General features: G+C 39.2%; 1 protein-coding gene across 4 annotated transcripts in view; it reads right to left on the reverse strand.

The window, feature by feature from the left end:
- HPS5 (HPS5 biogenesis of lysosomal organelles complex 2 subunit 2) overlaps positions 1 to 25,376 on the reverse strand; it is a 41,524-nt gene that overhangs the window by 2,898 nt on the left and 13,250 nt on the right. For 2 of the 4 annotated variants that reach the window (XM_043874695.1, XM_043874687.1), the window contains exons 7-21: positions 23,343 to 23,555; positions 22,957 to 23,028; positions 19,088 to 19,176; positions 17,829 to 18,007; positions 16,799 to 16,957; positions 16,010 to 16,196; positions 15,219 to 15,342; positions 14,234 to 14,383; positions 12,599 to 12,676; positions 11,705 to 12,285; positions 10,563 to 10,683; positions 10,205 to 10,360; positions 9,128 to 9,247; positions 7,431 to 7,544; positions 5,608 to 5,714 (exon numbers count right to left, since the gene is read on the reverse strand). In XM_043874695.1, coding sequence (XP_043730630.1) covers positions 5,608 to 5,714; positions 7,431 to 7,544; positions 9,128 to 9,247; positions 10,205 to 10,360; positions 10,563 to 10,683; positions 11,705 to 12,285; positions 12,599 to 12,676; positions 14,234 to 14,383; positions 15,219 to 15,342; positions 16,010 to 16,196; positions 16,799 to 16,957; positions 17,829 to 18,007; positions 19,088 to 19,176; positions 22,957 to 23,028; positions 23,343 to 23,555 — 2,450 coding nt within the window. The remainder of the gene's footprint in view (positions 1 to 5,607; positions 5,715 to 7,430; positions 7,545 to 9,127; positions 9,248 to 10,204; positions 10,361 to 10,562; positions 10,684 to 11,704; positions 12,286 to 12,598; positions 12,677 to 14,233; positions 14,384 to 15,218; positions 15,343 to 16,009; positions 16,197 to 16,798; positions 16,958 to 17,828; positions 18,008 to 19,087; positions 19,177 to 22,956; positions 23,029 to 23,342; positions 23,556 to 25,376) is intronic. The other 2 variants (XM_043874702.1, XM_043874712.1) reach the window with 2 other exon arrangements.

Raw genomic sequence — 25,376 nt, forward strand, 5'->3', positions numbered from 1 at the left:
GAAAAACGTTTCATACCAAAACATAAAAATATTAAAGAACATAATCTCACCACCCCGACACAAAGCTGTTTTCTGAATATGTGTTGAATAAATAGCTCATGAGAAGGAGAAGCCATGAAATTAGCCTCTACATTCTTTCATCTGCTCACGCAGTAATAACCCAGGGCACACTCCATGCTAGGCATTGAACATGGATGTGAAACAGACATGATGAGTCCTGCACTGCTGCGGCGCTCATGGGCTAATAACGGAGAAAGAACTTAGTAAACTCGTAAACAAACCTATGCTCATAAATTGTAGGAAGTGCCTGCTATAAACGCGAAGATCAAAGAGCCATCAGAGAGACTGGCAAGTTCTGGAGAGGTTTTTTTTTTTTTTGAGGATCAGAGGAGGGCTCTATGAGAGTGACATTTAAGCAAAGAGCTAAAAGATGAGACAAGTTTACCACGCGTGTGCATGTGACCCGTATGCATGTGACATACACGCACGGAAGGTGTCAGGAAGGAGGGGTAAAAGAGCTTACGTTTCTGATCAGAGAAACATGGAAGATGACACAGGAAGAAACTAGGTGAACTCAAGGAACTCAGAGGTGTCGGTGAAGATTGAGAATGAGATGACAGGGCCAGGCCATAAGGGAATAGCTTAAGAATCTAGACTTTGAGTCAAGTGTAAGGAGTTTCAAGGAGGAGAGCCACATAACCCAATTTTTGTTTAAAAGAACCATTCTGAGCGTCAGTAACATGGTGGAGTGAAAGGCTACCTTTGTCTCTGCCATTCATCCTACAACCAGTAAAACATTCACAAGCCCACAGAGGTGCCTGTGTCCAATACACCGAGACACTGGAGAATTTCCCACACAAATGCACAGCTGAAGGTGGCGAACGGGAACACACAGAGGCGGCAGAACCACAGGAACAATGGAGATGGTGCCCGCAGTGCCCAGACCTCCGGCCGAGAGAGGCTGATAGCAGCAGGGGAGGCAGTGCACAAGACTCCAGTCCCCCCACCACCCCCAGCCCCGCCAGAGTCGCAGAGCCATGAATCTTAGAGCACTGGACACGGCTACTCCTCCCTACTCCCCACTTCCCCACAACAGCAGTGGAACCTGCCACTCAAAGGATCCTGGACAGGAGGCGCACCAGGCGGCTACGCCAGCATCACCGGCAGAGGTAAGGCATCCGTGGCCCTGCAGGGACAAGAAGTGATGACGAAGGCCGCGTGGCAGAGAGAGACGGTGGAGGGCACCAAGGGCTGACTTTCAAACATAAACAGAAGCAGCTGAGGGAAGAGAAACCCAAAACGTGTGCTGCGGCGCCATCTGCTGGAAAACAAAGGAAAGGCCTCTACCTTGTAACCTACTGTGTTATCAGAGTCAAGCAGAGAGGGTTATTTGCTACTTAAATGTGCCCACAGAGGAACAATTTCATCAAACATCAAGAAGAACCATAGTAACACTTTATCACAAAAGGACAATGACACTTCTCCAGTAACCTAACTTAAAGTTACAGAATATTGTGAGCTAACTGATAGGAGAATTCAAAACAGCCTTCATGAGGAAAGTCAAAGAGCTACAAAAAAAAAGGCAGAACAGAAAGGCAGTTCAATGAACTCAGGAATAAAAGTGAACAGAGGGGGAAAAAGTGAATGAACATAGGAATGCTTTACAAAAGAGTTTAAAACTCTAAGAAAGGAGGACTTCTTTGGTGATCCAGTGATTAAGACTCTGCATTTCCAATTGAAGGGGCACAGGCCTGAACCCTAGTCAGGGAACTAAGATCCCACACACCATGGGATGCAAGGAGGGTTGTGTCCACAAATCAATTCACATGATACACCACATTAACAAAATCAAGGATGAAAACCATGAGATCATTTCAATAGATGCAGAAAAAGTATATGACAAGGTTCAATGCCCATTTATGATAAAAAAGATTTCAATAAAGTGGGTATAGAAGGAACATAACGCAACCTAAAAAGGCCATATACAACAAATCCACAACTAATAAAATTTTCAATGATGAAAAACTGAAAGCTAGTCCTCTAAAATCAGGACCAAGACAAGGATGGCCACTCTCACCACTCTTATTCAACACAGTACTGGAAGTCCGACTTCCAGTAGAGCAATCAGGCAAGAAAAAGAAACGAAAGGCATCCAAGTTGCAAAGGAAGAAGCAAAATTCACTGTTTGTGGATGATGTGATTTTACACACAGAAAACCCTGAAGACAAGAACTATTAGAAATAACAAACGAATAAAGCTGCAGGGTACAAATCAACATTCAATAATCTGTTGCAGGGGTTTCCCTGGTGGCTCAGTGGTAAAGAATCCATCTGTCAATGAAGGAGTTGTGGGTTCGATTCCTGGGTCAGGAAGATCCCACATGCCACAGAGCAGTGAAGTCTATGCAACACAGCTACTGAGTCTGTGCTCCAGAGTCCGGCAGATGCAACTGCTGAGCCCACATGCTGCCAACCACTGAAGCCCGGGCGCCTAGGGCTGTGCTCCACAACAAGAGAAAGCCATGCGGCAGTGAAAGCCTAGCACAGCTACAAGTAACGAAATAAAAATTATCTTAAAAATCTGTTGCATTTCCATATGTTAACAATGAGCTAGCAGAAAGAGAAATTAAGAAAACAATTCAATTTACAATGAAAACGAAAAGAATAATTTATTTATTAATAAGTTTAACCAAGGAGGTGAAAAACCTGTACACTGAAAACTATCAGACACAGTTGAAAGAAACTGAAGGCGGCACAAATAAACGGAAAGACACTGCCCGCTCAGGGACTGAGAGAATCCACGCTGTCAAAGTGTGCGTATTCCCAAAGCACGCTGCAGAGTCAACGCAATCCTTATCGAGATCCCAGAAACATTTTTTTTCACAGAAATAAGACAAAAAATTCTAAGATTTATATGTAACCATGAAAGACCCCAAATATCCAAAACAATCCTGAATGAAAAGAACAAAGCTGGAGATATCACACGCCTTGATTTCAAACTATATTACAAAACCACAGCAATCAAAACAGCATGGTAGTGGCAGAAACAAACAGATACACAGATCAATGGAATAAAACTGAGAGCCCAGAAATAAACCCATACATGTATGGACAATTAATACTAAACAAAGGAACAAGACACATCAACAGAGAAAGGATAGTGTCTTAAATAAATGGCACTGGGGACACTGTTGGGGACATTTTTTTGCATGAGGCAAGAAAATGAAAATAGACCACTACCTCACACCATACACAAGAATCAATTCAAACTGGATTGAAGACTTAAATAGACTCAAAACCATTAAACTAGAAGAAAACAGAGACAGGGCTCTCTTTGACATCAGTCTTAGCAATATCTTTCTAAATAGGTCTCCTCAGGCAAGGGAAACAAGCAAAAATAAACAGAGCTACATCAAAGTAAAAAGCTTCTGCATGAAAAAATTTTAAAAATTTAAAAAAAAAATAAAAAGCTTCTGCACAGCAAAAGAAACCATCCATAAAATGAAAAGATGATCTACCAAATGAGAGAAGATATTTAAAATGGTAAGGGGTTAATAACCAAAAACACACAACTAGATGAAAAACTGACCAAATGCGCTAAATAGACATTTTCCCAGAGATGACATACAGATGCCAACAAGCACAAGAAAAGATGTTACGCATCACTGATTATTAAAGAAATGCAAGTCAAAACCATATGAGATACCACTTCACACGTCGGAATAGCTATCATCAAAAAGTCTACAAACAGCAAATATTGGCAAGGATGCAGAGAAAAAGGAACTCTGTATACTGTTGGGAATGTAAACTGATACGGCCACTGTCGAAAACAGGGAGGTATCTCAAAAAACTGAAACTAGACCCACCATCTGACCAGCAATCCCACTTCTAACATTTATCCAAAGAATATGAAAACAGTAATTGGAAAAAATATATGCACCCCTATGTTCACTGCAGCACTATTTATAACAGCCAAGATGTGGAATCAACGTAAGTGCCCCTCAATAGATGGGTGGATAAAGAAGATGTGATACACACACAGAGATTACGGACTACTCAGCCATAAAAAAAAAAGAAGAAATCCTGCCACCTGTGGATCACAGATGGACCTTGAGGGTATTATGCTAAGTGAAATAAGTCAGACAAAGACAAACACCACATGATTTCACTCATAGGTGGAATAGACAAAACCAAAAAAAATAAAATAAAATAAAATAAATGAACAAACCAAACAAAAACAAACATGTAGACGCAAAGAACGAAGTAGTAGTTAGCAGAGGGGGTGGAGCCGGGGCAGGGTGAACTGGGTAAACGGGAACAAACTTGATGACAGATGGAAACTCAATATTTAGCAGTTAGATTATAAAAAAGTGAAAAATGTTGTACACATAAAACTTATATAATGTTATAAACCAATGTTACCTCAATAAAAGTTTTAATTGGAAAAAAAAAGACCCAGAAGGAAAATGAGTTAAAGATGGGTAAGAATAGAAATCTGATGTCCAATTATAAAGTTATTATAGTATCTAGACAAGTAGCTGGGACCAGAATGATGGTGGCAGAACAAAAGAAAGTAAATAGCTATGAGATATATATTGGGCAGTAAGATCAACAAGCTTTAACGTGATAAAATGAGTCAGGAGAGAGAAATGTCAAGAAAAGACCCTCATTTAATATACCAAGGGTAAGACCAGCTATTATTATTATTATTATTATATTAACAAAACATTAAGAGTACTTGTATCTGGGTGGGAAGAATTTTAGGTGGTATCTTCAGTTATTATTGCTATAGTTGTGATATCTGAAGCTAACCCTTGCCAGTCACCTGGTTTCTTTGCTCGGTTCTAACTTTCCTTCTATACCAACAGCACTGAAAGAAGCAGGTGGTCACACTGCTACATGAAGGATCCTGACGTCACGCTATGGGTATCTCTGCATTGAGATGAATAAAACAACACTACAAATCCGACCGAGACCACCTCTCTGAGTGGAGGATAAACCCTCAGACTTCAGTTTGTCAAAATCCTGGCCTCCTGCCATTTTATCTGTACTGAATTGATGAAAATTAAAAAAAAAAAAAAGTACCTAAATACTTTTAAAGGCTTAGGAAAATCTGACTGCTACTCTAAGTTCACCTTAATGATCTCTAACTGGGCTGTGTAAAAAGGCAACATGATGAAGAGAAAAAAACCTGAGCATGAGCTTTAGAGATGGTTGGACCTGGCCTGAATACCAGTTCCAGCAGTAACCAGGTGTATGACTGTGGGGAAACTATCCTTTTTCTGGGCCTCAATTATAGCTTCTGTGAAATAGAAGTAATAGTAACTATCCCACAGGTTTGTTATTTCATTTAAACTAGATGGAAAAGCATCTGGTAGAACGCCTCACACATTAGGCACTCATGAAACAGAAAAGTTGCCTGCAGTTTATTTCTAGTTACGATTTCACGATATACGAAGTAGTAAGGATCAAAAAAACTCCACAAATTTGACAAGTAGCTAGAATGAAGAATATGATCATTCAAATGATTACCACATTTCTTTATTAGAAAGTCTGTAGTGACTTCTAAAATACTATAACCAAGAGTAACCAACTGGAATTTACATACCATTGTCCCCTTCCATCAGGCTCATATCATTCAGATACACAATGTTGGTGAAGGCCTCTCTTCTTCTCTCCAGCTCCAAACAGAGAATAAGATATCCAGGCCAGAAACTTTAAAGAGACCAAAGTTGGTGAGAAGAATAAAAGGCAGTGAATTTACATGGCATTCTGCTGTCCAACACAGTAATATTAGCCACGTGGGGCTATTTACATTTATTTATTTTTGGCTGTGCCATGAGGCATGTGGGATCTCAGCTTCCCAACTAGTGATGGTACCCATGCTCCCTGCACCTTGGAAACACAGTCTCATCCACTGGACTGCCAGGGAACTCCCTATTTACATTTAAATTAACTAAAATTTAAAAGCCAGTTCTTCAGTTACCAATACATATTTCAAGGATTTAATGGCCACATGTGACTAGTGACTACCATATTGGACAGCGTGATAAAATATTTTTAGAATACTTTCATTCCCTCAGAAACTAGAGCACTTATGAAAAAAAGAAAATTAAAGTTAGTGATAAATACTAATTCCCTGGTGGCTCAGACAGTAAAGAATCTGCCTGCAATGCAGGAGACTTGGGTTTAATCCCTGGGTTGGGAAGAACCCCCAGGGGAGAAAACGGCAACCCATTCCAGTAATATTGCCTGGGAAATCCCAGACAGAGGAGCCTGGCGGGCTACGGTCCATGGGATCACAGACAGACACAACTGAGCAACTAAGCATGCACTCAAGGCCAAGCCCCAGCTCTGAGACGTTTAAGCTCATATACTTTATAAACTTTAAGGTTCAATACAAAACGAGCATATTTCTTCCCCAAACATGCACACTTTGGCAGTTCTCCTTGACCTTCCCCTTCCCTCATTTCCTATACCCAGTACCGAGAGCTCACTGTGTGTTCCTTTGAAATGTCCCACTGGCTTTGCTCTTTCTGTTGCCCTGGAATCAACTCAGTCACATCTGAATTACTGCACCAGGTTCCTAGTTGGCCTTGATTTCTTGTCTCCAATCTTCCTCGTGTATGAAACTAGAAACCTTCATTTGTCATGCCATTTTTGTACCAAAAAGTTTAAAAGGGTCTCTGCGGATCATAAATTCTTTTAACCACCTTTCAAGGTCCTATATGATCTCATGACCCACCACCTAGCCAGTCTCACCCCTCATTACCAATGAACAAATATGCATCAAGTGTCTACTACTTTATGAATTATGCACCGAGGGAAAAGGAACACGCATGCTCCTATCTCCAAAAGACTGTAATCCAGGGGAAGCCAAAGATAACACGAGATAACACCTTTGGGCTATAAATAACTGACTAATAAGTGATATGAATAAAAAGCCATGTCAGTTTTCATGGCCTTGATCTTGCTGTTTGTCTCAGCTGACCTGCCCTCTACCTGGCTCATTTTTAAATACAAACCCTCCCCATTCTTAGGACTTACCTCCAAGTCTCACCGCCTCCCTGAGTCCTTCACCAGAAGTTCTACTGAGCCCATTCTGATCTCTCCCTTCCCAGAAACTGTATCAATTACAACTTGTGTCACACAGCCTGGTACTTAATTAAATACACCTGAGAACTGGAGTGACCGACTAAGCAAAAGGGGGAGAGAGGGAGAAGCAAGGACCAGTCTCATGGACACACAAAACAAAATATGCTCAGAATTTAAAACAAAAAAAGATGCTTACTATCACTTAAAACAAAAAGGCACTTCAGCCAAAAATAAAAAAAATGACAAAGCATATACCTTCAATCCCTTAACTACCAAGTTATTAACTAAAATGACTCTAACCTTATAACTTCAGCTTCTAGGAAAACTCTCACTTACCCATGAGATCTACAGATGTCGGTCATCTTCTCTTTTGTTGTAAAATCTGCAGGAAGTTTAATCAGAAGAAGGATGAGCTGACTGTAACCCCAGGAAAACAAGTGGGAATGAGGCCTGAGAATTGAAAAAATATCAGTAAATTAGATAGGAAATAAACTCTGTAAAAACGCTTATTCATCAGCTAATAGGCAAGGATAGAGTTTAATTCTATTTCTTCCATCATTATATTTTTCAAACATTTCAACTTGGCTTTCAAAACATTAAAATTGCTATTTTTCCTATGACAAATACCTGTTTATTTTTTAAAATTATACATTTTAGAAATCAAAAGAAAATTCAAAATTCTATCACTCACAGAGAACCATTTTATATCTTTTCAGACCTTTTTTCTAGGCATGTAAGATAGGCATTTTGGGAACTTTTAAAAGTTTCTTTAGGAAGAAAACATAAGGAATATATCTGATATATTACAAGCATCAATGTGTATTTTTTATGAATTTTGGTTTTTTTTAAATACCTTATTCAAGACTCTATATTGTATTTAGTTGCACTGAACAGCTTTAGCTGCATGCAACAAATTCTGATAAATTCTCTTTTCATTTTTGTTCTGTTACAAATGTTTTCTAATTTTCCTTGTTACATACAGATTCTCAGATACACTCATCATTCCAAAGTGGACATTTAATTTCCAAATACATGGGGCTTTTGAAGTATCCTTGATATTAACTTCTCATTTTTATATTAATTTCTCATTAAATGCTTCTCCTCTGCAACCACCATCTATGTCTTTTCTGTCTTTTAACTTTATTAAGGCCTTCAATGGCTGAGTCAAAAATCTCTCTTGATAAATGTCATATTGCACTTGAAAATACATGAGTTATTTTCAAATATCTTTTGATATTGCTTTCTAACATAATTTCACAGTGATAAGAGAACAGACTCTATGATTTCAATACCTTTAGACCACGAAATTTTTGCACCTTGTTTTATGTCCCTGAATATGTTCCAGTGTCTCCTGGTTTATAATCTTTGGGAACTTGAATAGAATTTGTCCCCTGCTGTTGTGTGAAAATTGTATAAATCTTAACTATGTTGAATTGGTTCATAGTGCTTTTCAGGTCTACTAAATCCTTCTACTTTTCTAGTCATTCTATTAATTATTCCAAGTTTGATATTGACATTCCAACTAAAAAATAATTGTAACATATAGTGGAACTATATGTAACTTTGTTCTGTATTTTCCAAGTCTCCTATAAAGGTGTTATCATACTTTCACAATTTAAAAAAGAAAAAAAATTCCTAGATTATGTATTGTCTAGAAATCCCTTGGCAAATTTCTAGGAAGAAAACATGCAAACAAATACGCACACACTTTTCCCTCTAACACAGGTTTAATCACCAAGAGTTCTGAATGTTGGTCCATAAAAGAGTTTCAGAGGCCAAGTTTAATTCTCTGAAATCATGTGCAATATTCTCCATGAATGTGTATTTTTCTGACAGGAATCATCAGATTCTCAGAAGGTCTGTGATTCAAACAAATGTTCAGAACTACTAGGCAGTACACTCAATTTGATTACTAACATGATTTGGGTAACTCTCTTCCACAGCTGTTCCTAAAATAAGCCCAGAATGCTCTATGTGAATAAACTAGTTCCATTCCAAAGGAGCAGCCAAGCTTAGAAATGACTCCTTTATACCTGGGGTTTCCTTCATTATCCATAGTGCTGGTGCTTGGGGGAGCATCATGGGACACAGCCAATAGCAGCCAATCCAACCTTAAAGACTCTGGTTGTAGAAGGGACTCAAGGAAGGATGGCCTAAGAGAAATGAAAGTTGGAGAGAAAAATCACCAATATTCGTGTTGAGAAAGGAAAAATAAAATGTGCAGATATGAAGAAAACGTTATTAAGGGATCAACATAGTGGACAAAACAACTTGAAAAACCTTCTCTACAAGATGTATAGAAATGCTGGTGAACATCTAATAGCCTTTTAAATGAACAGTTGAGCCTCAAGATAACACCAAAGAGCCAAAAAAAAAAGAAAGAAAGAAATACCAGTATATCAAATGTGAGCCAATCAGAAAAGGAGAGGGGAAAGTTGCCGTTCTCAATAACCTAGAGACATGTGTGTTTACTGCCATGGAAAGATAGGAAAAGAGGCCTCAGCCCAAAGAGGCTGAGAGAGCTGGAACTGACAGTCACCCATAGAAAGCTGGGATATCATCACAAAAAGGTAGCAGAAAATCCACTCACTGGCAGGGAAAACAAGGAAGTTTATCAGTCTTAGCCTAGGCCCTGAAGCGGGAGTTTAATTTCACACTGTTGATCTGAGAATCTCTGAGGGAGAGGCAGGAAAGAGAAGTGTGGTTAGGTGCACATTTGTGACGTGTACTGTGAATCGTGAAAGAGTGGTACATGACTGCCAAAATCCTCCTCTTCTACAGCAGGTACCTCAATTCCGTATCAATTAATAGTAAAAATGTTTCAACTGATTATATGAGAGAAACAATACTCTATCAAGAGAAAGTGAAAGTGAAAGTCACTCAGTCCTGTCCGACTCTTTGCGAACCCATGGACTATACAGTCCATGGAATTCTCCAGGCCAGAATTCTGGAGTGGGTAGCCATTCCCTTCTCCAGGGGATCTTCCCAAACCAGGGATCAAACTCAGGTCTCCCACATTGCAGGTGGATTCTTTACCAGCTGAGCCACAAGGGAAAGGAAAGTCTTTAAAAAAAGAGAGAGAGAGTCTGCAAATATTCTTTCCTTCTCACCGTTGATCTTCGGGCCTTGATTTCACCAGACTGTCTAAATAGGCCAAAAACTGAACAGGATTATGATGACAAAGTTGCATGACATCTGAAGGCAAAATGGATGGGTAAAACCTGATTAAGGATCGAAGGGCTGATTCTCCAAATTTCTCATACAATCTGCATTTAAAAACAAAACACGTTAGTCTCCAACTTCAGTAAGATAATATAACTTGGTTACATTATCTACATATTTATTACAAATGAAAATAAATATACTAACAAGAAGCTGCTCAACATGTGATAGAGGAAAACTTTAGAGACTAAGACCAAGAAAACGCCTGGGCTTTAATGCATATGAACAATATATAGGACCACTCACCGGGTAGCATATGCAATCAACAAAGGACTGTCAAAAGGAACCAAGTCCTCCAATAACTTTAATCTTGTTGGAAGGTCTCCTTCTTCCATCTTTATATGTGTAGGACTGGAACTCACCATTTCTAAAAGACAAAGCACACCCTTTTCCCTTCATCTCATAGCTGAAAAAACTTTAATTCATGAACACATTAATCAACAATCACTAGTCATCTACGTACTGTGTGAAAGTCCCAACAACATTTGTAAAGCATCACAGGAGAGACAAAAAAAGACAAAAGAGACAATCTCTGCTTTTAAGAACCTGAAAATCAAACTGGGAGACAAAGCATATTCAATAAGACAAAGGAATAAATAACCAATATGTAAGTGACTATTACTATTGAAAAAGCCTTCTTTTTATGTGTGTTATCCATATTACATATATAAGCTACTATATATATATACACATAGTATATATATAGTATATATACATAGAACATAAGTACCATTAATGCCAAATTCCATAATTTTTTTTCTAGAACTGGTATCCCTAATCCATCTTTTGGAACGTCTGTCCTAGGTGGATATATTAGCAAGAAATAAACTATTCTATCTGCATTACTATGAAGTATCACAGCACTTGAGCCTACTCAGCTATTATGATCTCTCTCTGCCTTACTTTCCTCACCTACTAAAGATCCACTCCAAGTGTTGGAAGGAGGAAATGAAACAATGCCAGAAAAGGGTTTAGCGTTAATATCTAGCACATGTAAGTAGTTAATAAACAGGACATACGATCTCTCTATCAGTAAATTACATTAGGGATTTTCTGGTTTTCACACATCAGCATTTATGAAATTGTGCTTAAATCCAACTTCTCCAACACTGCTATATCATTTTCTCAATGACTGTGAGAAAAATAAAACCAATTTCTTATAATAGCTGCAAAAACTATTAAAAACTAAATTGAGTTGTAGATCAATTTCTTACAAAAGGGAACACTCTCAACAGAAAACAAAATTAAATTGAGTAGAAAACTAAACGAATGGTTGACCAGAACAGACATGATTTTCTACTTAAATATTTTTCTTTAAACTTAAAAATGTCAACATGCTATTGACCTCTACACAAATTTTATCTTTAGTAAGGCAATCTGATTATTACCTTTCAATCCTTCAATAAAAGTATCCCAAACACGAGGACTTTCAGGGTAACTCAGCTTGATGCTCTCCTTTGCTCTTTTCAAGTCCAGAAGAAAAAAGTACTTCTTTAGGAACTGACAAGTCAGCATTTCAAGAGAGCACTGTTGCAAAGTGTGGTCGCCATGTCCACTCGCACTTTTGATCTCAGAATTCAATACACTCAGTTCCAAACACAATGTTGTCAATTCAGCCAGATCCTTCTGAAGACTGTCTGCAATACTCCAAGGAGAACATACTTGAAAAAGGTCATCGTCCAAGGGCTCCCTCAGACTATTTACAGATTCACATGCTGTTTGATCAATAGTTTCTTCATTGCCTAAAGAGTCCCTTTCTTCTTTTTCATATTCTTCATCTAACATTCCCTTTTTTGACTCATCAAGCAACAGCATATCCTGGTTTGATTCCACGGATGAGCTGCCAGTATCTGAAATGCCTGAAAAGTCCTTCATAGCAAATGTCTTTTCTAACTGTGAAAGCCACTCCCGTAAAACCATTCTCAGGGACTTCGGTTCAAACAAAACCAGTGGGTCCTGTAGCTTGGTCCTATACAAGACAGACAATTATGAAACTTATGTTTTATGTGGTTTTCCAAAAACAAATTGTTTCATGTTAAATAAGCCTAACAGAGACAACATTACTTATCTGAATAAATGTCACTTGTCAATATTTTTTTTTCAACTCTTTAAATAAAAATGATCTTGGTATAAAGATAACACAGAAAATATTAACTTAGTACTAATTCTTGAATTTCAATTCCCAGTGAAGGTACCTCTGCCCCATACTATCTCAGGACCATTACTTATGATTTCAAAAAGTCATTCTCACTTACTATAAAACTTCATTCACAAATACTCACATTGCTTCTGCTGTTGCCATTTTGAGCTCTTGGAACTTGTCCTCTTCTGGAGGGTGACTAGTTATTTCTTCTTTTCCTCTAGAAAAGTATGAAAAAAGTTAGAGGGGATTAGAGCTTCCTTGGGTAAATACTACTAAGTGCTCACTAAATGGTATCTATTGTACTTAATGTTACACGAAGCAAACAGACAAGCATAAAAAAAAAATGGTCCATGGCTTCAAGATGAGTAAGCTCAAGTCAGAAAGAAAGGCATGAAAAAAACTCTATTATAAAAGAGAACAAAATAAATGCTAAAGAGCAGAATAAGCACTGTGCTCTGGGCACAGAAAAAGGAACAATTACTCTGACTAGGCAATCAAGAGGGTTTCACAGGTGGGGCTAGTGGTAAAGAACTCTCCTGCCACTACAGAAGACATAAGAGACACGGGTTCAATCCCTGGGTCAGGAAGATCCCCTGGAGAAAGGCATGCAACCCACTCCAGTATTCTTGCCTGAAGAATCCCATGGACAGAGGATCGTGGCAGGCTACAGCCCATGGGGTCACAAAGAGTCAAGACACAACTGAGCGACTTAGCACAGCGCACAGGCAATCAAGAGAAGCTTCCCCGGGGAGGTAGTATTTGCCTTAGGAAACAAGGGGAGAAAATACTGCAGCGGGGAGAAACGGCATGAAGAAAAGCAGTGAGGTGCACACACCCAGTTCTCTGATAGGACCAGAATCTCAAGTGCTTAGAAGGACGTGGCTAGAAATGAGGCTGGAAAGGTGGGCTCAGGTCAGGCTGAGGGCTGCCTTAAATACAGATGCCACAGCACTATCTGTACTTTTTCCCGGTATTTATATATATGGTTTCATAACTAAGTTACCCTAAGGGTATCACCCTTATATCTTATTTTATAAAAAACAGACACTGGCCCCCTGGGTCTCTCCCAGTTCCTGGTGATGCTGGGCTTGTGTACTTCCAAGGCCCAGATCCCCTGAACTATGAGAAAAGCCAGAGAAAAGATAAGATACACTGTGCCAGTCCAAGAGCTCTGCTGCAACTCCACAACACAAGGACCATGCCACCAGCATATCACTGGAAGTTACACGACGACATCGACGCCAAAGCTCTCGTCTTACAGGCCAGAGGGCATCACTCACCAACATCACTGTGCTAGTCAGAAGCAGAATCGGAACAAGGCCTAGATCCTTGGTCATCCTATCCTAATACTCCTTTAACACCCTAGACGTTTGAAGAGACTTGGAGGTGAGGGAAGTTGTTCAGCGGAAAGATAGAAGAGGCGCTCAATTAAAATTCTGTCTCGGGAATTCCTTCCTAGTGGTCCAGTGGTTAGGACTCTGTGCTTCCACTGCAGAGGACATGGGTTTGATATCTGGTCAAGGAACTTAAGATCCTGCATGCTGCACGGCACGGCCACACACACAAAAAAAATCTGTCTCAACAGACTTGCTCTTGGTTGATGTAATTTTCCAATATTTACTTTGCAGTATTTACAATTTTTATAAGCTACACAATCTACAATGAGGAGAGTTACTGTGCGCCGCCGCCTTTAAAAAAAAAATGTACTTTGTGGTTCTCTCCAAACTGACAACTATGTCCTCTAGAATTTACAGACTTCTCGGCAACAACTTACTCAGTGTCTTCCTCCTTTGGGCAAGTGACTGGACTCATGTCCTCGTCACAGGACATCTCATCACCCCGAGGTTCTTGTCTCACTTTCAGATCAGGGCTCGTGTGAAGGGTGCCAATCTTCTCAGTAGTCTTCCGCACAAAGCTGGAGACACTGGAAGTCAAATACCAATAAACTAGCATTAAAAAAGTCTCATTACTGCCAAGAATGAAAATTTCAGGGCACGAGTTCTCCAGGTTCCTGTTAGTCTCTGAAGGGAACTGGGACTTACTAACAAGACTCTGTCTATTGTAACTTCCCTAATCAAACTACATATTTCACATAAGGCCCACACAAATTTTATAATATAAAAAGGATGCACATCATTTACTGAACTACTTTGATTCAGCCCTAAAGAAAAGGTCTTTAATTCCAGCTGTGCCTGCAATGTTTCTGCATGTGATCATCCTAGTCATAGAACTTCTTCATGAAACTCAGCTGCTAACTTGTCACATTTATCCTTCTTGGAAAGCAAATATGTATCCAGTAGAACTCAGATTAGCAGCCCTGGCACAAAGTCTTCTCTTTCATGGTCAATCCCAGGCCCACAGAGTAGTTAGAAAGATTTCTGAGGAGTCTCCAACTCTGAGCCCAAACTGAGAAATGATTAAGAAATGACTAATGCTATGTGGAAACTTTTCCTATCAGGGATGAGGGCAAAAAAAGATTTTTAAAACTTTTGCTCAGTCTGAGGGGGAGGGTGGGGGTGGGAAACCCATTTGTAATAACTCAAATATCCAGCTACTCTAACAATCTTGAGGGTAGTTAAATTCCCCAAAATGGAAATGAGAAGTTTAACAACTTCATATAACAGGCTATATGAGGAATAACCTAGTGACTTCCTTTTAAGTCATTTAAAATGTCTTTCTATACTCAGCACAGACATGCCTAATATGACAACAGAAGTAAAACCAGAAATAGGATTAAATGACAAGACTAACGAGCTTACCTTTCCTTGACAGCCTGAAGAGACACAAGAGGAGATGGAGAATGAAATGATAACGGAATGCCGAAGGGGAGAAAAGTTTCACTTTTATCCGTCTCAAACGTCACTGATGCGTGAGAAACGTTGTCTGGATGAATGGAATCAGGGAAAAGAAACAAAATCTCATCACATGAAGAGTTTTTTAATCTTTAAAGAAATTCTGAAATGAATAAACCAAAGGAAATAAAAGATTCAATACCAAAATCACAACTGACCCAAATACAAATGAGTGGAACACAGGTTTACAAGATGCCCAAGATGGTCCACATATAAAACACTTAGACAGGTACCTTAGTTTTTCCTACTAACCCTGAATCCCCATAGTCATAAAGGAAGGTTAGAGTCTCTATTAATCTCTTCTCAAGAGTTCGGCCACAGGAATACTTGAACATCGAAAAGTGAAGGCAATGACCCCCAAAACTGTAGTAATTTTTCATTCCTAATGAAAAATAATTCAGTTAGTTAGGATAAAATTGTTCCACTCTTTTGGTTAATGACTTCCTCTCTTAGCCTTTCCTGCACTTTAATACAAGATCAAAATTAGGAACTTTACCAAATTTAGTTAGCTTAAACATGAGAGGGAAAAATTCCAACTAAACATAAACCCATTCCTCTAATGGTGAAGAGATCAATAAGTCTGGATGGAAAGTCTATCAACTTAATAAAAATTATTAACACCTTGTAGAAAAAAAAAGAAGCCACAGAAAATAACTGCTTCACATCAGCAATCAATAAAAACACTTTCCTTTCCTCACCTTCACTTCCCTGGGAGCCACAGCAATGATCTGGTTGGTCCTCTTCTTGATGTGAGGCGAACTCTTTAAGTCTCTCATCTTCTGAGAGCGTTTGGCTATGAAGGGAACAAGAGTCCTCATCTGACTGACTGCCTCTTCTACTATTAATGATGCGATAAATACCAGAGTCCAAGATGCTGAAACTTTCCTAGAAAGAAAGAGAATTAAAGAAAAACTAAAATGTTTATAACACGATATAGCTCTTTTAAGGAAAAAGTCAACACTAAAAGAAACAAGTCATTAATGACAATTATGGCTTATTAGAACAAAACGGTGAGCAAGGTCTAGGCACCTGGCAGCCAGGTCCCTCTCACGTGCCTGCGGCATCATGCGACCAGATTTCTCTAGCCAGACTCCACAAAGCCTGGCAGTGAGAATGAAGCCTGGCAGTGAGAATGAGGATTAAACGAGACGATCCTGAGCTGCCCTGAGACTCAAGCTAACATGAAGCATCTGAAACCACATACTAGGGGCAATTTAACTTGTCCTGAAGGCTACATAATGTACATTTTCAAACAAGATATAATAAACAATGACAAAACAAAACGCAGCTCTAAGACACACATAAAGAGGTGCTTCAGAGGGCTGTCCAAGAGCTGAAAGCAAGCCCCTCTTGACACCCGCCAACTCCCCTCCAGTATAAACATTGGAAAGAAGTTAAGTTTGGGGATCCTGGAAGTTAAGTGAGGACAACCTAATGGAGAACATCTCACTGTACAGCAAAGCCCTTTGAAAAGTGCGAATACCTACATGTGATGAAATGGAGCTTCTTCTACTGCTACACGCTGAATCCAAAGGCTCCAATTTTAAAATTAACTCTTCCAGTTGGGAAATTAGATCACCATAGGTTGTTAAGTCCAGCTGAGATTTCAAGTGTTCCAATTTATCTACAGTTAAAGTTTTTCTTCCCTAATAAAAATGACAAGTAGAAATCCAATAGGAGAGCTTTCCATTTGGAACTAATTTCATCTTCAAATTGCCAATACATTGACAGAGGTCTAACATAGAACATAAAACCTCAAAGGTGCTTTAAAAGGGCTTTAAAGCTAGTGAAAGACTTAATGGGAATTTTCTTAGGAATTAAACATTTAATTAAGAGTTACTGCACACATAATAATTTCACTTAAAACAAGGCTGGAAACTAATATAAATTTGTTGGTAAATTTTATTTGGGGGCTTCCCTGATGGCTCAGATAGTGAAGAACCTGCCTGTAAGGTGGAAGACCCAGGTTTGATCCCTGGATCGGGAAGATCCCCTGGAAAAGGGAATGACTACCCACTCCAGTATTCTTGCCTGGAGAATTCCATGGACAGAGGAGCCTGGAGAGCTACAGTCCGTGGGGTCACAAAGAGTAGGACATCACTAAGTGACTAACACACACAGGTACAGTTTTTCTCACCCCCACTCCCCATCCCGGACTTCTAGGTCACGCTTCCTTTGGGGATTTCTTACTGCTTGATCTGCAAGCTAATGTGCTGTTCACAGTTGCTCAGTTGTGTCCAGCTCTTTGCAACCCTATGGACTGTAGCCCACCAGGCTCCTCTGTCCATGGGATTTTCCAGGCAAGAATACTGGAGTGGGTTGTCATGCCCTCCTCCAGGGGCTCTTCCCCACCCAAGGGTCAAACTCACATCTCCTGCATTGGCAGACAGATTCTTTACCCCTCAGCCACCTGTGAAGCCCCCTGCAAACTAATAAATACAAGCAACTGTGTAGCATAATCCCGAAAGCTAGAATGATCTTAACAACCCAGATGAACATGTAAGCTCTCCGACTCACTCTGCTGGCAATGACAGAATTCTGGAAAAGACAGCAAGTTCGAGCAGCCAGGTTCCACAGGCCTCTCCTTATCAGACGTTCCACACAGCGCTCCACAGACAACAGGGAGAGATGTGAGACCTTCCCATTCAGGTGTAGACAGAATAGCTCATTCTTGCAAACAGCCACATCCTGAATATCTACAAAAATCATAGGGGTGAACATGCAGGATGCTAACCAAATATTTTTCCATTTTTGTGACTGGACGAAATTACTTTAATATATTCATTTTATATGGTTTGGTTTGATTGAATTTCACCTCTATTTTTATATTTTCATTTCAATGAGAAAATCATATTTTAGACACTATTCTAAAAAGATCAAGAATAAGAGGAATACCTGTCTGATCTAAAACCCTATGTTTAAAAATGCTATTTTTTTGTGAAAAGAAGGGCACTTTTGAGACCAGACTATCACATTTCTGAGAGTAACAAATTTGATGTCAATGAACAGACTTTAACACATATGTAAACCAACAAACTATTCCTAAAAAAATACCTGTCTTGGCAGAACGTCATGAAAGAATCTAAAACACTAGTTTTCACAGGAGACCCTCAGGAAACTTAATTCACAAGAAATCAATGTTGATCAGATCATGAGATAATGGTTCCTTTATCTTTTTTATGTTTTTACAAAGTACAAAATGACTCGTAAGTCAAGATACAATCTCTGGGCAATCATACTAAAAATGCTAGATTTATTTCTTTTGTTTTTGGTTTAAACCTGAATAACACAGTGACTGATACTCTTTGCCTCAGCCACATAAAATAGCTATTGCCCCCATAAGGACTTTTCAAAATCCCCCCTCCCCTGCCCCCTGCCCTGTTTTTTGCACACGAAGAGTATTTATTAACTCAGGGACTCCCCAATATGTCAACCCTGAATTATTAAGCCACAAAACAGGAGTTAAAGCAAGGTTTCTAAAAGAGATAAAGATTAAGGGTAAGTAGAAGGGGAAAATTAACCCATTCAATCCTTAGCAGTGGTTGCTAATACTTAAGAATAAATGAAAATTTTATTTAAAATAACTAACTATAAATTCACAAATGTATACTTGGGAAGTATCTTATAATGGAATACACCTATGACATTAATCTTTAAAAGAAATGTCACCTCTTTCTACTTTCTACTTCTTACACTGCAAGAGAATCCTCCTACAATAATTAAATCTTTCACAAGCATGCGATTAAAAATTATATAAGAAAAAAAAACACAATTACCTTTGACTTCACTCCAAAGAAGAACTTGAACATTCTGAGGAATGAAAATATAAATTCCTCTTTCTGTCCAAGTCAGCACACAATGCTCACTGCAAGAAAACATGGAAGAGGTCAAGAGAATTCTGGTCTGCTCGGAATCAGAAGTTTATGATGTAATTCCCTGAATTCAGATCCTCACATTAGCTATTAAAGCAAGATCTGCCTGTACAGAGAAAACCCAACAGTCAATTAGGCTAATCATGTCCTATCACCTCTTTTTTGTCTGTGACAAGAGCCCACCATAACATAACATGATGCCAAAATGGGAAAAATTCAGATACACTAAATATCTTCTACAAAAATAAAAGGCTGATATCTTACCTGATGTTTGTTAAAATATCTAAACCTTCCAGATCTAGTATGACAGGGGCCCATTTAAAACAAAGACTAAACATAACATTTTACCATTCCTCACTGCTCTGGTGAGCTACTTTTAGGGAGGGAAATACTTTGATGTCCTTAGTTTTATGTGGGCAATAAAAGGTTGAAAACTCCCAGTCAACTCTGGGAGGTTTTTTTTGGTTTTTTTTTTTAATGAAAAGCTATACCTGTATTATTTAACCTTGCAGCAACTCATCAAGATAGAAGCATTATTCCTATTTTGTAAAAAAGAAAAACTGAAGCCCAGAGAGATACATAATATGTCAAAGGCCATTCAGCATGAATATACAAGAGTCCAAATTTATCCCAAGGAGTCTGGGTCCAAAATCTGGACTTTTTTCTCTACACCTCACAGAATCTACTTCTACCCTCACTGAGCCTCAATGACCCACCCACTGTTATCTGGAATCCCGAACATTCCACTTATCTACAGTCTTGAAAAGTCACAGATTTTCTAGCTGCCAAACCCAATAGCCTCCTTCTTCATTTTTCTTCTTGAGCCCCAAGCAGAGGCCAACCCTGCACATTGTTCCCTCCTTCCTGAATCTCACTTTCCTAGACTCTGGACATGCTTCTTCATCCACCTCCCTTCCAGTCCTCTGGCACTCTCTCTTAGCTCACTTCCTTCTATATTCCTTTGTTCGTATACCTCACTTACTCTCTCCAGGCTGCTATTGCTTTTTTATACACCACTGGTAATTCCTACTTCCTGTTCCTGGTCAGAGCTTTCTCCATATATAACATTCTTATCCTAACCACCTCTCAGGATTAGCAGCGGTTTTACTCCCCTTTGAAATCCTCCCTGACAGCCCTCAGCCATTGCTCACAACTCTTACTTTTGATTGCTGTTAAACATTTTCTAGAAATAAACTGTATCTCTCCAAAAATTATGATCTTGAGAACAGGGACTTTTATTTAGTTTATGCCTCCAAGTGCACTACAAATGGTAGGTACCAGGTGGTTACAAAACCAAAAGTGATATTTAACAGGAACTGGGTCATCACACAAATATTAAACATTTTGCCAATATAAGATCAGATTTCTGTCCCTACAGGAAAGTAACCTTTGTCACAAAGAAGAAAGAAATGGTCAGAACCATAGTTAAAACTAAAATTGGAAGGTTGCCTTTAGGAGCCAGAGGGGAAAAAAAAAAGTCAGACCAGAAGATCCCTGAATACAGACACACAGGATCATGTTTTTGATACTGAACTTCATACTCAGCTTGGAAAAATTCTGTAAAATAGATATGGGATGGGGCAGGGGAGGGGGAATTACATAAGAGCTGAGACTTTGTAATTTATACAGCCCTTCATCCCCTTATAATAAACAAAAAGTGACACAAGCCTAACAACATTGTGTGAAAAGTTAAAGAAGGGAGGGATTTCCCTGGTGGTCCTGAGGCTTAGACTCCACACTCCCAACGCAGGGGTCCCAGGTTCAATCCCCGGTCGGGGAGCTAGAGCCCACATGCACAACTAAGAGCTCACACGATGAAATGAAAGAGCCCGCAATGCAGATCAAAGATCCTGCGAGCCACAACCGAGACCCAGCACAGCCAAGTAAATAAATACAAATTTTTTTTTTTTTTTTTAAGTTAAAAACAGGAAAGTGGTATCAGTGTACCCAAAAGGAAATTAAGTATACAAATTTGCTTCCTCGTGGGATTTCCTCATGGGATTCGTGGGTGTAACAGTGAAAGTTATGATGATACACAAATGGGGGGGGAAAGGTAACAAAAAGTCCTCTTACTGACTTTTTTATTTAGTCATTATTTGAGAACTTTCTACGTGCCGAGCACTGTGCCAACAGTGAAGGAGCTAACAGCGTGGTGCTGGGATGGAGATGCACAGTACATGAGACAGGATGGTGACGGAGAAATGAACAAAAGTGACAAGGATGCAAAGGAGCAAGCGTCTGATGTAAGCCACCGGAGGAGTCAGGCAAGGCTTCAAAGTGGCACTAATTACTACTTAAGCTGAGGAGTAGGCAGAGCCAGATCATGCAGGGCTTCGTTAGCTAGGCAGGAGCTCTAACGGGAGCTTTAAATAGCTTAACTCAAAAAACTAACACTACCAGGAGAACCACGCAGACTGTGGCCTTACCATTAAAAAACATACTCTTGGGTAAGGAACTTCCCCCTACACCCCACACCACAGTCAACAAATGTTTAAGTGTCTATGATGTACCAGGCATTATGCCAAACATTGAAAAAAACACAGTAAATAAAACAGACACCAAGCCCTCATGGACCTTACTGTCTAGGAATAAGATAGGCATAAGTATTCTTGCCTGGAAAATCCCATGGATGGCAGAGCCTGATAGGCTACCTTCCACAGGGCCACAAAGAGTCGGACACGACTGAGCGACTTCACTTTCACTTTCACATATATTTGAATATGTAATGATAAACTGTGATAAGTGCCATAAAGAAAGAGTTTTTAATATGCTTCATCTATGAGCAAATAACTAGCTTTCTCCAGTTAACTTTCAGGATAAATTATGGATTTATCAAAGAGTTACACTCTTTACAATTGACTTCCAAATATTTCAGTGTAGGTAGTGCAACATATACATACATTAGTTAGGGGTGATTAGTTGACATTTCAAGTGCTTTGTTTTTTGTTTTTTTAATTACATTCAAAGAGAGGTTACTTAGCCTTTGAAAAACTCAATCAGGAGCCAAACTCCAGACTACCCTGTAAGAGCTCTACAGAATGTTTCCTGAATCTGCATTAAAGATCTTGTTAATTAGCCTAAGGGATATTAGAAATAATATCCTATTGCTGAAATAAGAGAAGCTCAAGACACACAGGCTGACTGGAAACCATACACTGGGCACTCCCACGCTTGTAGAACGAGCTGGAAGAACTGGCAAGCCCAGCAGCTAACCGCTCTCAGTGGCACTCTGTGCTACCACTTAATAGTAGACTTTTTTGTACCTAACCCAACTAGAAAGCTAGCTAAACTCTGACGTCAGAACATGGCTGGCTGGATCCAGCTTGAGCAGATCTTTCATGCAAAGCAACTAAAGAACAGGGAGCTGAAATTTCATGTTTACAAGAACAAACTCTACAACTACTTTTGCACCTGCTTGCTAAGAAACATACATATGCAGCAGATTCCGGTCTGAGGCTTGCTTTCATTGTTGTATTCCACCAGGGAGGGGAGGTTATGAAAGAATGTGTACCTATAGCTCTGAGCTCTAGTTGTCAGATGTACCCAACAACTATAAAGTGTTCAAGTGGTTTAGGGCAGTTCAAAACAGAAAGGGAAGTGTATTTCTATGCTTTTTTTTCATTCCTCTTATATATAGCACTTTACACAGTCGTTTCCTGATTCTCTAAAAATGATTTAGTACAAAAACAAACTTAAAAAGCTAACTGCCTCTGAACAAGAAACAGATGAAGTTGTCTTTTTTTTTTTTTAAAGGCTCAAAGAGAGAAACTTACCTAAGATGTAAAAGTTTGGGGAAAGACAAAGACTGGGAAGATCCAATTGTATGATCATACTGAGGTTCTGATCTAGGAAGTAAACATGATTAATGATTTAATCACAATATAAAAGTATCTTTTTCAATACACAGGAAAATTTCTGCCTACAAAACAAATTCAAGAGCCAGTTCACTGTATTTGCTCTTGTTCAATTTGCTTTAACCATACAAAAAATAATTGATTAAAGACTTTTAGGTTTCTCTGAATCTTTTTAAAAAAATTCTATTTCACTCTTAAAAGGTATGATAAAATCTTTGCTGCATATAGAACGTCAGAGGTTTCAACCCAACCTCCAACCCATGTAAGTTCCTCAAATACTTTCTGCTGAACATACAAGTCATTACCTTGGATTAATCACAGGAAGAGGTGGTGAGGAGAGGAGTTTCTTAAACTGATGTGTGCTTAAAACTTCTCCATCAAAGTTCACCTCCCACATCCTGGAGCCAGGGCGAGCACAGTATATTAGGGGCTGCTGGCCTGCAGAGCACCTTCCCGGGAAGAAACAAGCTCCATATTCTCCATCTCTTTCCTTGTTTCCAATTTTCCAAAATTTTTCTCTAATACCCCCCACGAAAAAAGAGAAATCATGTTTACTGACAGAAACGTCAAAAGCACTGGCACTGCAAATCCGCATGGCTATAATAACCCCACCACAACATCCTCCCTTTCTTCCTATTAGCAATTTACTGGAACGAACAACAGAATGGAAAGATCAAAACAGGGTTACAACTCTCATTTGCCATTAACTATTTCTGTTACAGGAAGCAAAACACTTCAGGTTAGTACTCAGTTTATTAGCCACAGAATGAGGGTCAGAGTTAATGTGAAGGCTCTTTTTCAAAACTAAAAGATGAGTGCTACCAAACCATTTCCTACACCCTTAAATCCTACTGACTGCTCACGTTGCTTTTCAGCTACCCTGTGGAGGCCACTCATCTACTCTCCAATCCTGTCTCCAGGCCACTCGTCTGTCACAAATACCCAATAAACGCCTCACTCTTTCCTCAAAACGCTAAGTCCTTCTGGAAGTCTGTACCTTGGAACATTCCGTTCCCTTAGGATTACACGAACTAGATATATAAAAGAACAGCACATACAAGTATGGCTCTTCCCAAACACTCCTTTATTTTTCACGAGCTAACTCCATCCTTCCTCCTCTGACAGTCTTCTCTGACTCCTACAAGCAGAATTTCAGGCTTCCCATGCCATGTTTTCAAAGCATTCACCCCACTGTATGTGGTAGTGGTGTCTACTTGAGCAGTAGGTGCTAGTGGTAAAGAACCCACCTGCCAACGTAGGAGACATAAGAGACTCTGGTTCGATCCCTGGGTAGGGATTTTGATCCCTAGGTAGGGAAGATCCCTGGAGGAGGATTCTTGTCTAGAATCCTCCAGTATTCTTGTCTAGAGAATCCCCATGGACGGAGGAGCCTGGCAGGCTACAGTCCATAGGGTCGCAAAGAGTCAGACACGACTGAAGCGACTTAGCACCCACACACACACCCTGCACTTAACTTGCTTCATGGATAAAACAAAACATCAGCTTTACTAGAAGAATAGTTTTAAGGATTAACTAAAATAAGCCAGAAATGTATTTTATTTCCCAAATAAGGAACATAAGTAATGAACTTATGTTCATAACTACTTCTATTGCTCTGTACGCACTTCAAAGCACTTTCACATCCATATTCTTCTAGTAAAGCTCATTAACAATACTGACAGAAAGTAGCAGGAAAAGCAACCTCCTATCTCACTTTGGTTAGTTATCAGGAGCCTTGGTTTGAACAAAAAAAATGTTTGTTTGGAAAGGAACATAGGTTGAAACAAACAGAACTTTAATATAAATAAAAGATTTTAATTATTATACTATCCATGTTCCCCCAAACTGAATTCTAGCTAATGAAGAAGGCATTTCTAAAACATGTTATTTTTGCAGTTGGCTATCCTCATAACCAACTCTAGTCACAATCCTGTGAAATGGAAATTAGCAATTATACTGCACAGAGATAAAAATAAACCTCCAAAAAATAAATAAATAAATAAATAAACCTCCATTTATTTAGCTCTTTATACCATTTCACTAGATTCTCAAAACAACCCCAGGAAGGTGTTAATTCAGTCCAGTGTTCTGACCACTTGTCAGAATGTTAGTCAAATTTCTGAACTGGACTATGTGGTAAACAGGAAAAACCACAGATGAAGAATATTTATGAAATTTGTGAGGTTAATTAATATTTTATCAAAATCTCAAGGGTAGATTTAATGGCTAAAAGGTCCAATGTCAAAGGATATACTAGAGGTAACTGAGGTACAGAAAAAGCACAAAGTCAAGACAGAAAGATTCTATTCTGCCTCCTCCAGCTGTGTGATGTCAGGCAA

Source organism: Cervus elaphus, chromosome 2, assembly GCF_910594005.1.
Source record: "Cervus elaphus chromosome 2, mCerEla1.1, whole genome shotgun sequence".
Classification (NCBI taxonomy): Eukaryota; Metazoa; Chordata; class Mammalia; order Artiodactyla; family Cervidae; genus Cervus; species Cervus elaphus.